This window comes from Pygocentrus nattereri, chromosome 6, assembly GCF_015220715.1.
Source record: "Pygocentrus nattereri isolate fPygNat1 chromosome 6, fPygNat1.pri, whole genome shotgun sequence".
In the NCBI taxonomy this organism is placed as follows: domain Eukaryota; kingdom Metazoa; phylum Chordata; class Actinopteri; order Characiformes; family Serrasalmidae; genus Pygocentrus; species Pygocentrus nattereri.
In genome coordinates this window covers 5826589-5839894 of record NC_051216.1, presented here as the reverse complement: position 1 = coordinate 5839894, position 13306 = coordinate 5826589, and the positions used below count along the sequence as shown (strand labels likewise).

At 42.0% G+C, this 13306-nt stretch overlaps 1 protein-coding gene across 1 annotated transcript in view; it reads left to right on the top strand.

Annotated features, from left to right (window-relative positions):
* itgav (integrin, alpha V) overlaps positions 1-12562 on the top strand; it is a 78606-nt gene extending 66044 nt beyond the window's left edge. The window contains exons 23-30 of the mRNA XM_037539279.1: positions 644-724; positions 2493-2598; positions 4059-4217; positions 5615-5740; positions 6531-6644; positions 7379-7486; positions 7957-8076; positions 8920-12562. Coding sequence (XP_037395176.1) covers positions 644-724; positions 2493-2598; positions 4059-4217; positions 5615-5740; positions 6531-6644; positions 7379-7486; positions 7957-8076; positions 8920-9018 — 913 coding nt within the window. The 3' untranslated portion in view covers positions 9019-12562. The remainder of the gene's footprint in view (positions 1-643; positions 725-2492; positions 2599-4058; positions 4218-5614; positions 5741-6530; positions 6645-7378; positions 7487-7956; positions 8077-8919) is intronic.
* Positions 12563-13306: the final 744 nt, after the last annotated feature.

Here is a 13306-nt window from a genome sequence, read left to right as displayed (position 1 = left end):
GGGGGCATTTTGGTCTGGCAACACCCTGCATGCATCCCTCCATGAAAATCTTCTCAGAACTATCATTAAGCAGCGTCTCCCTCACCAGGCAGTGAATTCATAAGCATTTCATGTAGGAACTCTCTGAGGGAGCTTTTAGGGGTGGACGTCTGGTTCCTATCACCACCACTGTGAACAGCTCTGATTCTGGAGCAGAGCGTTTTACACCAAACCGCTCTGAACGGCTCTGTTTACATCGCAACTCTTTAATTATGAATGTTGAAGAATCGATGGAGTTGCTCTGTAAGAAGAAGCGCTCCTCTGTATTGGCCTCGTCTGTCAGGCAGTGAGTGAGTCAGGACTCTGTAAACCTGGCTAGACTGTGGTCATTGTGGTCACTCTTTTAATTCATAATTCAGTTTTAGGACTTAATGATATTGCAGTGTTGTTGCTGAATGCTCTAAACAGGCTTTAATCCCTGGTAAAAAACAGTGTCGTAGTCAAGAGTGTGGTGCAACACAAGGAGTGGCCTGTGGTCATTCCACCTACACAGGGATTTTTTGAGGCTTGGTGTTTTGTTTGCTGTATTTGGTTGCTGAAGCAACAGCGCTGCCTGGTGTTTAACTGCGGCCTTACACTTCCACATCTTCTCTGTTTTTCCCAGTTCAAATCAGTACAACAACACTAGCAACCTGGTGTCCATCGTCACGAAGCTCGCTGTTTTGGCAAAAGTGGAGATACGAGGGTAGGTCACTCGCTCATAATCCTATAAGAATGTCTAGGTTTGCTGTATTTGCTGGGCTGGTTGGTTTCTGTGGCATGTGAACTGTGAGAACTAGGTCTGTAGTTTGATCCATAAATGTCAAAACTCGCTCAATCTCGCTCAAACCCGCTCAAACTCGCTCAAACTCTACCATCAGCGCTTTATTTCTGCACTTCATTGAGTTCGAGTGGAGTTTGAGCTCAGTTTAAAACACAGTTTGCATTTCTAGACCTTCCTCTTCTCTAACGGCACTTTTTTTCTTTTTGTTCTACTCTAGTTTTTAATAAAATTTTACATTTTTTAATTTAATTTTTAACTATCCTTACTTTAATTTCTAATGTAATGTTTAATTTAGTGATTTTCTCTTTGAAATCTGTTCTTTTTCAAATGTTTTTAATTGTTATTCTTGTTCGCTTTTTTACACTCTGTATTTCCTCATTTGTGAAGCCCTTTGAATGACAGCAGGGCGTGAAAGGTGCTGTATAGATAAACTTGCCTTACCTACCATAATTTGAGTTTTTGCTAGCGCCCCTATGGGATTCTAGTAGTGTGTTAGCACTAAGCTAACACTGATGCACATTAATGTTTTTTGGCCATTCTTGATTAAACATGGATGATTGGAGCTGGTAAAGGACATTCCATATGTTTCATTTGAAGCTTATTGATATATACAGCATAAAGCAGAAGTTTGGGCACCAAGTGAATATTAGTGAACACGTCCTCTACAGAGAACACACTTTCTCGTGTTTTAATACACAATTACTTTTTATTTAGTTTAATATATTCGGGGGGCATAAAATGTGGCCTCCTGGCAAAGCTTATATTGTATTGTTTTATTTTATGTGATACTCATCAAATAAATGGAAAATTAGTAGAATAGAAATTTCTAAATAATAGAAATAGAAATAGAAAATTCTAAGGTCATTTGACTGGGGGTATTCAAACTTTTGCCTGTGCCTATATTTTGAGCTTGTATGAATCATTTTTACAGTGAGTCTTTCAGTAAGAGTCCCGACGCAGAGCTGCTGTTTTTTCATTCCTAACAACCAACCCAAACCTGGTTAGACTACGACTTGTATTCGCAGTTGCTGACCGATCTAGAACTTCCAGAAGGACTAGACGAGTGTTGGTCTTTCTGTAAATCAAACAGCTTTATAATTATGCTGGTGGTTCACATTACTTTTACTTTCATGGCATTTGGCTGACGCTCTTATCCAGAGTGGCTTACAATTCGATTATTTTACACAGGAAGGCGAAGGTGGTGTTAGGAGTCTTGCCCAAGGACCCTTATTGGTATAGTGTAGGGTGTTTACCCAGGTGGGGATTGAACCCCAGTCTACAGCGTAGAAGGCAGAGGTGTTAACCACTACACTAACCAACCATTAGGCCTTTGGTTCAGCTCCTAACCAGTGGGCGAGTTCATGAGTTCTTGAGATTGGACAGTTTTCTGTTGGGTGTTTTTAAGACTTCCATCATTTTGCTTGTATGTGTTACTGCAATACTTGCGTAGTTTAAATATAACGACTGTATAATGTACAGACTTGCATTTTTTATTTCACAGAAACCGTTAGATCTCCTCTGAAAGCCTAGAAGCCCCTGATGGTTCTCCACTTTTTTTTTCAACCATATCCAACATTTGTTTGGGTTTAGATGATTTATGGGTGAATTGCTTTGTCTGTATTATTAATAAGTGGTCTAGCAGCTTGTGTCCGAAACTTATGTGTATGTTTGTGTGTGTGTTGCCTTGCAGTGTTTCTGCCCCTGAGCAGATTTTCCTACCCATTGCTAACTGGCACCCCAAAGAGAAGCCAGTTGTGGAGGATGATATTGGACCCCTCGTCCAGCACATCTATGAGGTGCATGTCTCACTGGACCCAGCACAGTCTTACACTCAGATTAATATTTAGATCTATTTGTGTGTCAGTAAAGCCAAGGGCACACTAGACCATCATTATCCAGCATTCTCCATCAAATACTGTCATTGTCCAAGCTCCATCAAACACCATCGTTCTTCAGCCAGATACCGTCATTCTTCACCAAACATAATCACTCTTCAACCAAATGCCGTCATTCTCCCCCAACATTGTTCACCAAACACCACCATTCTCCATCAAACACCATTATCCCTTATTGAACACCATCATTATTCAACAAAAATTCATGTTCTTGATCTGTTTTCACAATCAAATACCACCATCATTGTCCAAAAAACAACATTCCTAGCCAAACACCATCATTCTTCAAGCCAAGCAGAATCATTCTCCATCAAACATCAACATTCCCAAACAAACACCAACATTCTTTAAATCAAGCAGCATCATTCTCCACGAAACATCAACATTCCCGACCGAACACCATCATTCTTCAAACTGCATCATTGACCCCTAAACCTCAACATTCCCGACCGAACACCATCATTCTTCAAACTGCATCCTCTCCACCAAACATCAACATTCCCAACCGAACACCATCATTCTTCAAACTGCATCCTTCTCCACCAAACATCAACATTCCCAACCGAACACCATCATTCATCAAACTGCATCCTTCTCCACCAAACATCAACATTCCCAACCGAACACCATCATTCTTCAAACTGCATCCTTCTCCACCAAACATCAACATTCCCAACCGAACACCATCATTCTTCAAACTGCATCCTTCTCCACCAAACATCAACATTCCCAACCGAACACCATCATTCATCAAACTGCATCCTTCTCCACCAAACATCAACATTCCCAACCGAACACCATCATTCTTCAAACTGCATCCTTCTCCACGAAACATCAACATTCCCAACCGAACACCATCATTCTTCAAACTGCATTCTTCTCCACCAAACATCAACATTCCCAACCAAACACCATAATTCTTCAGACTACATCGTTGACCCCTAAGCATCAACGTTCCCAACCGAAGACCATCATTCTTCAAACTGCATCCTTCTCCACCAAACACCAACATTCTACTCCATACACCACAGTTCTGTGTTAAAACAGCGTCATTCTGAAGTCGCCGTTTAGCTTTATATTTTCCAATGAGAGAACTGATAAGCTAGCTAGAACACTATTTCCCAGCTCACCACTGGGGTTTGTTGGAGTTCTTTGCTGTTGTGTCTGCATCACTCTGGGCTTAAAATGATGACAGTGGCTATTAGAATTAAATTTCTAATACTCATCTTTATCTAATTGCCTTTTTAACCCACAGCAAGTTAAGCATATATACACTGCACCATATTTGCATAACTGAATATACATAAATTAAACGGGAAAGACTGACTCCTCACAGATGAAGCTGTTCTGTTGTTGCGCAGTTGCGGAATAAAGGTCCGAGCACATTCACCAAGGCCATGCTGGACGTGGAGTGGCCTTACCGCTTCAACAACGGCTCTCTGCTCTACATCACCAAATACGAGGTGGACGGGCCCATGAACTGCAGCACTGACATGGAGATCAACCCACTCAACGTCTCTGTACGTCTTCCTGCTGTTAACTGCTGTAAAGCTCCATGTCCAAATGCTTCTGCATGCTTGATTATAGTGTGTGATATTTTAGGCCCTGACTTTTTCTTGCTTGACCTTCAAACATAGTCAAATAGTTGGAAACACCTTAAGATCCGTGGTGGACGAAGTACACAAACCATGTACCTGAGTTAAAGTAGAGACCCCCCAGGTAAAATATCACTCCAGTAAAAGTAGAAGTTCCTCCCTTTAGACCTCCACTTGAGTAAAAGTACTAAAGTATTTCCCTTCAAATGTACTTAAGTATAAAGTAAAAGTACTAAAAGAGTAATTCTGGCTCTGATGTCCTGTTATCATTTTTATAACCAGACTGGCTTCATGAACTCATTTCAGGTGAAAGTCCTCCAGCGTCTCTCTTGGTAAACCAGTCTTTTAATAGAAGGTCATTAATTAGTGACGCTGACGTCTATTAAAATGATCAGAAGCACAAAACACTGAAGGTAAACAGTTTCCATCAGGGAGAACCGAGTGGCTCTGAAATCACTTTTTACACACAAGCAAAGTTTCAGTTTCAGATTTATTTACAACTTAGTTCCAAGTTTAAGTTGAATAAAAACTGGCTTTAAACTCAGGATCACAGATGAGCTCCTTTACTATGTTGATCTGTAGGCGTCTGTTCATAAACATAAACCAGCCCAAACTCATTTACTATAAAATGAAATGGTGTTTGTAGAAATTCAGAAAAAAGCCGCGTCAGTCTCGACTGCATATGTGGACATATTTCTATATTGAGCTCTATTTACACAAAGTTAGGTTAGTTCATCATTTATGTTGAACAGACTCTCCCAAAGTTTTACGCTGCTGCGCTGACGTTGAACCGCGTGCTGCACTGGGTCGGTATGACCAACAGGTCAAAACCAGCTCTAAACAAAGTGACCGCTGGGCCCTGATTGGTGCTCTGGCTTTGCGCTTCTTTCGTTTTGACATGTTACGTTTTTATACACACAGAAACCAAAAGGAACGACAGATTTCTCAAAATGTAGGAGGAAAAAGTCGGATATTAGACTCTGAAATGTAGTGGAGTGAAAGGAGAAAGACGCCCAGAAATGGAGAAACTTCAGTACAGATACACCAAAAATACTAAAGTACAGAAACTAATTACATTTACTCAGTTACTCAGTTACTGTCCACCACTGCTTAAAAGATTCTTTAATACTCAGTAATCAGCATATTTTCTTTGTTATTCTGCAAAAACTAAACATACTAAGCACAGTGAGACAGTAATTGGTGCAAAAGATTACTAAGATGTGCTTTTAACAGCAGTTTGGGAAAGAAAACTCTCAAATTATTATTTTAAGCAAAAGCTGTACTAATATAATAATATGTGGTTCTGGCCGTTTGTGTTGCAGAACCCCATGTACTGGGATAAAAACGTGACCATAATATCAGGCGACCGGACGGACGGGCGGAACAGGAACCACGTTCATCGCCGGGACCTGAAGGACCAGCGGGACGACGGGGACAAGCTCACCCTGGTACTGCTGATGATGACATCATCACTACTCCTGACATCATCAAGTTACTAAACTACACACACCATCATTGATAATCTTATCATTTTTTAATCACATGGTAATCCTGGTACCAATACAGATGACATTTGTCTTAACCGATGATGTCACAGCTTTATTAATAGCATAATCATCCTGGTACTTTTACTTATGAAGTCATCACTTTGTTGACAGTAACATAATAATCCTTTTATTAGATATGTTTACATGCAGCCTAATAATCCGACTAATAGCTCAATCAATGTCCATATAAACACCTCAATCAGAATAGACTAGTCTGATTGAGGCCGTTCAGAATACAGTTACAGTTCAGTCTGATTGATCGAGGTGGGTAGTCCTGTAAATGATCAGTTAAATAGAAGAATAATATCCGTGTAAACTCCTGTATCCGATTACATTCCCTATCGGAAAGTCTATCCTGATCATGCGCGTCGCGTCACAGTGAGAGTTTATAGCGTTCGACACGGCCGAGCAGAAACTGGTCTGCAGAGGAGACGAAGTTCATGCTCTGATCTTTAAAAGACGGCGGTGGGACGGACGTCCAGCTTACGTCTCATGTTATGTTTTTTCCCATTACGTTAAATTCAGCATTAAAAAGGCATTAAAATGTACAGAAGTGTATGTTGACTTATTTTCTCTTCAACTCCAAAATGGAATTTAACTAGTGGAGCCTAAACTTTTGTAGACTGTACCTGAACTATAGTATGAAACTGTGTGTGTGTGTGTGTGTGTGTGTGTGTGTGTGTGTTTGCAGGACTGTGAGAAGGCTCAGTGTTTGAAGATTAAGTGCCAGGTGGGCCGTTTGGAGAGAGGTCAGAGCGCCATCCTGTACATCTACTCCAGACTGGCAGTGGCCACCTTCCTGCAGGTCAGTCTCATCACAGCTTTTAGGCTCAGCTTATGTGTCATCACTGTGAGAAGAAGACCTCACACCTGTGAGTCTGTAACAGAAGTAGGGGACCTGATTTTTTTGTTCTGAACATCTAGGGGGCAAGTATCCAACACTGTATGTTTACACCGATCAGGCATAACATCATGAGCACCTCCTCGTTTCACTCTAGACTGGATCCAAAGGCTAAACAGTGACTCACAGCACTGGATCAGTAATGCTGTTGATTGCTTCTGACCGAGCTCCCAACCTCGAAAGTTTGTCAGAGGGGTCAAACGGGTTAAATCAGACTAAAATATGTAGTGTAGGCCCAGCTTTTGTGTAATATAAAACCTTTTCAGAGTGTCCGCTGGTCCTGACAGCGATGATATGCAAGGCATGCACAGTTGACAAATTTACGGTACCATTTGTTTGCTTCTGTCATGATGACCCCTACTACCCCCCAACCCCCCACCCCCCCAATCACAGGTCCCAGAGGAAGCCGGCCTTCGCCCTCCTAACGTTGGTGGTATTGTGTGACTGGGGGAGTCCTAACTAGTGGGTGGAATTGGAGACGACTAAATTGGGGAGAAAACTGGGGAAAATAATTTTTAAAAAGTCTTATTAATAAAAAAAAAATATTGAATTTAGCTTGAGGATGCCCGAAGACTGCCTGTGCTGACCTGGATCATATTAAATGAGCTCTGCCCAATTAACGTGTCCTTCTCTTTCAGGCTGAGAGTCAGAACCGCTCATACACCGTGAACTCTTTGGCCACGTTCAACGTGATCGAGATGCCGTATAAAAACCTGGATTTTGAGCTGCCAGGCAACAGGACCTCTGTGAGTAATAGTGGTGGTCTCAGGGTGGGCTTATAGGGCTGATTAATAGGGCCGGGCCTGGCCGGTCTATATAGAGCAGGGGTGCTCTGGAGGGAATCTGCCGCCCTGGAGAGTTCAGATCCAACATTCAGTGGCCTCTGAAGGTCTTCATCACCTGGATCAGGTGCGTTAGATTAGGGTTGGGGCTGAACTCTGCTGGGTGGTAGCTCTCCAGGACCAGGACTGGGTAGAGAATATGCAGCATTATTCAGTTTTGTGTGAGAAATATTTAAGTAAATACTATGAATTGTTCAATATCTATGAAACTAATGTGCAAACTGTGAGTGTGGAGCTAAAGTGTGGATCACAGAGTTTAATGGGTTAAACATTATTATTTAACACATAATGTGTAGGATTTCCTTTGTGTTTTGATTGTGTATTTTGCTCCTATGCTGATGTGTTGTGATTGAGTTCTGTGTTTGGTGACGCAGGCCAGTCTGAAAGTGGTGTGGAGCATTAATCCGCCGGAGCCGGCGCCTGTGTGGGTAGTGGCTGTGGCCGTGTTGGCCGGCCTGCTGCTGCTCACTCTGCTCATCTTCATCATGTACAAGGTCAGCAACTCTCACATCAGCAGCAGAGAAACTGTCAGGAATGCTCATATACGCCCACTCCACCCTGGTCAAGAGAGTAGCGAGGCGACAGTCTGGTGTGACCATTAAATATTTAAGCCACACCCACTTATTTCCATCTGTATCGCAGAAAGAAAGACGTAAGCCTGAAATCTTATTTCTCAGTCCAGCAGTGACACTGAGCTGTTTAAACACTCCAGCAACACTGCTGTGTCTGATCCACTCAGACCAGCGCAACACACACTAACACACCACCACCACAGTGTTACTGCAGTGCTGAGAATGACCCACCACCCAAACAGTACCTGCTCTGTGAGGGTCCATGGGGGTCCTGACCACTGAAGAACAGGGTAAAAGTTTGGTTAATTAAAGTTGAGCCTTTTTTAGGTTTTTTGGTTTATTACACGTCAATTTTACTACTAGGTGTGAGTTTAATTGAACAGATGAAACTGATAAATAACAAAACTGTGTGGGAATTTTTATGAGCAAATCTGAGATGGTCGGTCAAGAAGTCAAGAGTGGTCTAAGCTCTTTACTGGACCCCTTATATGAGCACTTATGCAACTATGGTTGACCGCTGTCTATCACAGTTTCAGCCGTTAGCTTACAGTAGAACACCAGCAAGTAAACAACTCATGTTTGTAGTCAAGGTAATAAATTTTCATACTGGGAACCTGAAATTTCTTGCACTGGGTTCCGTAAAGCTCTTAGTCAGGCCTCTGGACAGTAATGTGGTATTCAGCCCCCGTTCAGTTCAGTCAATTGAGATGTTTTCCAGATGATCCCTGAGCAGAAACTCCACTCTTACTATCCCCTCCGTTACAGCTGGGCTTCTTCAACCGCGTGCGTCCGCCTCAGGAGGACGGGACGGAGAAAGAGCAGCTCCAGCCGCAGGAGAACGGCGACAGAAACACTGAAGCCTGAGAGATTCGTCCCCCGAAAACACTCATCCTCTAACTTTCCCTCCACCCACGCCGAGACTGCAGAGACACTCCAGACCGCGACGAGACGTCCATGAGCACCGGCAGCACGTCAGAGTTCTCCAAACATTCAGACCAGAGGCAGAGATCTGCTCTGGATGGTTAATATTAGGGATGGGCATCTGAGTAGCTGCATTTCTGAACCGATAACATCCGAATATCCCAGCACAGAAATTTGTCTTGGGGCAAACTTTGCTCTAGTGCTCATTATAAGGCAGATGTAACGGCCACACCCACTTTTTAAAAGCCTGTATATCTTAGAAACGAATGAATATGCAAGCCTGAAAGGTTTACCATTAGTTCACTGCGTGCCGTTTGCATAAGCCTGACTTTTTGGTTGACTTAATGATTCATCTCTGTGTTTCATCTGGCGTAGTTTGACCTGTAGGTCAAATCGATAACTTTACACCTTACAAATTTATTCCGCTTCAGAATATTTCCGTACTCAGCTCTGCGTAAATGTGGCTGTTCTGCAGCAAAGTTACTTAACATGCCTCGATTATACCCAGTTAATTTCATTCTTATTCATGTACGTGATTCAGTTAATCAGACGCTAAAAAGAGCTTCCATGTATTCTAATAACCACGCCCATCCCTAACGAGCGTAGCGTGCTGTGGGAGGCGTCTGGACGATTCTGCTGTGGTCATTTGGATGAATCATACGGTACAGCACTACCTGCAGTGGTGTGGTGGTTCTAAGACTGAAGACTGTGTTACTGAGGCTGATGCCATTTCCCCCTCCAGCTGCTGCTGGACCTTCTCCCCCTTAACCCACTGCAGCATTTCCCAGTCCTGCTCCTAAATCCTGCTGAACAAGAGAGGCAAACTGAAAAGTGTGTAGCCAGTCATTAGATGAATTAAAGCTGAAATAACACTATTTTTTTCAATTTCAACCAAAACAAGTAAGATGAGTTGTTAGAAATGGGCCAAGTCACGATTATTGTGTAATTATAATGCCTGCACGCGAATATTTTAGGGGGGTTTGTAGCTGTTTAAATATTTTTCCACAGATTTAACGTCAAAGTGATGCGTTTATGTTAAAAAAAAAGCGACAGAGTGTAAACAAGTGCAAACTTTGCTTCTCTGCTTTTGCTCATCTTCTAAAAGTGGACACAGGTGTAGAAAAAGCTCCGACTTTGAGACGACAGTTTATCCCAGAGTGTGTTTACATGCACTTGCTAATCCGATAACTGCAGAAAATCAGATTTTTGTCAGTAATCTGATCGTGTTTACATGATCGAGTGACCAGGTAAAGGGGAAACTCTGTGTCTACGTGAGGCAGACAGTAGTCAGATTTCTGCGGTAGGACCAGCCGATAAACTCACAGAAGGCGACGCGGCGTAAACGTAGAGTCAACCTCAAACTTCACGTGGCTTTCTGAAAACATCGAGTCACTTTACCTGAAAATATGAACGCGCATCACCTAGACGCTGAATTTAAAACCCTTCATTTCGTCAAGCATGTGTTTGCTTTCAGCGTCGCTCCAAAAGTGTTTTTCGCTTATTTCCGGTCCCGCCGCCTGTTTTCGCTCATGCTCAGACTGAGAAATGCGAAAGAAATCAGAGTGAGAGCTCACAGCACTGAGACATCTGATCGCTGAGCTCAAATCCAGCCTCTATCAGAGTTCTAGGTCAGAGTGTCGTGTTAACATGGCCTTTTGAACAATCCGATAACTGCAGAAATCTGATTCTGATCGCATTACTGAGTGCATGTAAACACACTCACTGATGCAGCTCATCAGCTCATCAATCATCCCTTCACGAGGTGAACTTGAGTGCATCACGGCAGGAGATCCGTAAAACGCGCCGCCTCTGCAGGAGCGAGACTGAGAAATGCTGCTCTACTGCACTGACTTTCAACAGGTTTGAGCTCTCACTGTCCTCAGATGTTAGAATTAAAGTAGAGATTTGCGATAAATTAGCGAAATAATGAGGGAAAGAGAGAAGAATACAGATTTAAGGCCTGAGATTACAGCCGAACTGAAATGCTGCCATGAAATAACGTTTTATGATGAAATGATCTGCAGTGCTTTTGTATATTTTCAGTGCTGGTGCCAAGAGTGTTTTTTTTTTTTTCTTCTTTTTTTGGTGGGGATATTGTATTTTTAGAGGTACCTTATAATATATTGCTTAATGGTCTAACAAACGTCCTGCCATTCTTCCCTTTGCTGGACTCCTGTTGATTTCACATTTCAGAGCTGAACGCATTATTTAATGTAAGATTTAATATCTGGTGTCACTGTTATTAATGCATTACTCCTTTTCTTTCATTTTTGGGCTTTGGACTCATTTTTGCTGTTTAAACTAAGCATTTTGTTCCTTTTTTCCACTCCAGAGCAGATCAGTGCCAGTTTCATCCGATTTATATAGTCGAATTTATATTTTCCTGTGAAGTAGTAATAATAAAAGATGCAGGTATGATGCAGATAGAGGCCCTGCACGCTTGACTGATTTGACCGCAAGTGCAAAAATGCTTTAAACATAATTGCATATTAAGTTTTCACATTTTGCACGGCCTGCGATTTTTATATTGTGAATAATATGAGAACAGAAGCACAAAATTGCTGAGTCCCTCTATTTTTGTACAAATAGGTTTAAGTTTCACTCCAATAAATGCTGTAAAGGCTCTATTTGGTCGCAGTAGCCGTTCACTTTCGTTTAAAGGAAAGAAATCAACATTTTTGTGGTTTCACCACCGTTTCAGTACAAAATATGAAGCAAATAGAAAACCAGCACCGCTGCGATGCCTTCAGAGAACAACCGGTCGTGTGCAAAAGTTTGTGCACCCCCGGTCAAATGAAATGTGTTGGTAAGTGTAAATATGTGGACACTACAGAGAACACGCTTCGGCACATTTCAGTGCAAAATTATTGTTAAGTAGCTTTAGTTTTCCCTGTAGGGGGCGTGTTTAACTTACTTTACTCCAAAAATCAACGAAACGTGTAAAATTAAAACGACTATTTTATTACATTCGGACACACGAGGCTAAAACTGTGCTGAATATCACTGTTTCTACTGTAAACCCCTTTAGTGCTTGACTTTTGTCCACATTAGGCCAGGTTTTTGTCTTTAGATGGGTCTAAAGTTAGTTGGCATATATACTGTAAGTCTCACTCCTGCACAAGAAAAGTCACCTTTTTATAATGTAGCCATTTTTTTAATGTTGGTGTATAATTGTCTGTAAGAATTTACCCATATTGGGTTTCAACAAACGCAAGGTTGGAATTCATCACTCTTCAGTTTTCCGCTTCCACACCGGTCTGATCTCTTTCTGTTCCTTTTAGTTTGAGGATTAACGAGTAGCTGAATGGTGTCCTAGAGCAATACATCTGTAAATCAAAGCACTGGTGAATATGATTCTAATCTACAGCATCTTCAGCGGTCACTATTGTGTCTATTTGGTCATTAATGTTTGGCGCTAATATGTTTCAGGTAGACAGTATGTTGACTTACATAACTGAAATAAATGGATTTATTGATTTTGTTTAGAGACGTTTGTTTTGTTGTGTGTGTCTGTGTGATTAACACGGTTACTTATGTAACTTTCGGTGCCAACTCACCTGGAGTCTTATAGATCAGTGATGGATTTCCTTGGAAAAAATTTGAAGAAAAGCTTCTACTTCATCTGTGACGATGTAAAATTTCCAAACTGTGCTAATATACATAATATAATTAATTATATATATATATAAAACACATAAATACTAATAAAAGGAGACGGTACTTGTCTGACTGCATTGTGCCGAGTGTAAAGTTTGGTGGAGGGGGGGATCATGGTGTGGGGTTGTTTTTCAGGAGTTGGGCTCGGCCCCTTAGTTCCAGTGAAAGGAGCTCTTAAAGCTTCAGCACCAAGAGATTCTGGACAATTTCACGCTCCCAACTTTGTGGGAACAGTTTGGGGACGGCCCCTTCCTGTTCCAACATGACTGCGCACCAGTGCACAAAGCAGGTCCATAAAGACGTGGATGAGCCAGTTTGGTGTGGAAGAACTTGACTGGCCTGCACAGAGTCCTGACCTCAACCCCATAGAACACCTTTGGGATGAATTAGAGGGGAGACTGTGAGCCAGGCCTTCTCGTCCAACATCAGTGTCTGACCTCACAAATGCGCTTCTGGAAGAACGGTCAAAAATTCCCATCAACAAACTTCATAAGAGCAGCGATACACTGCGTCCTTATTCCGTCTTTCTGTGCACAAAAATGGGCTCGCAGTTCCCACGTAACTATTAGTGTGT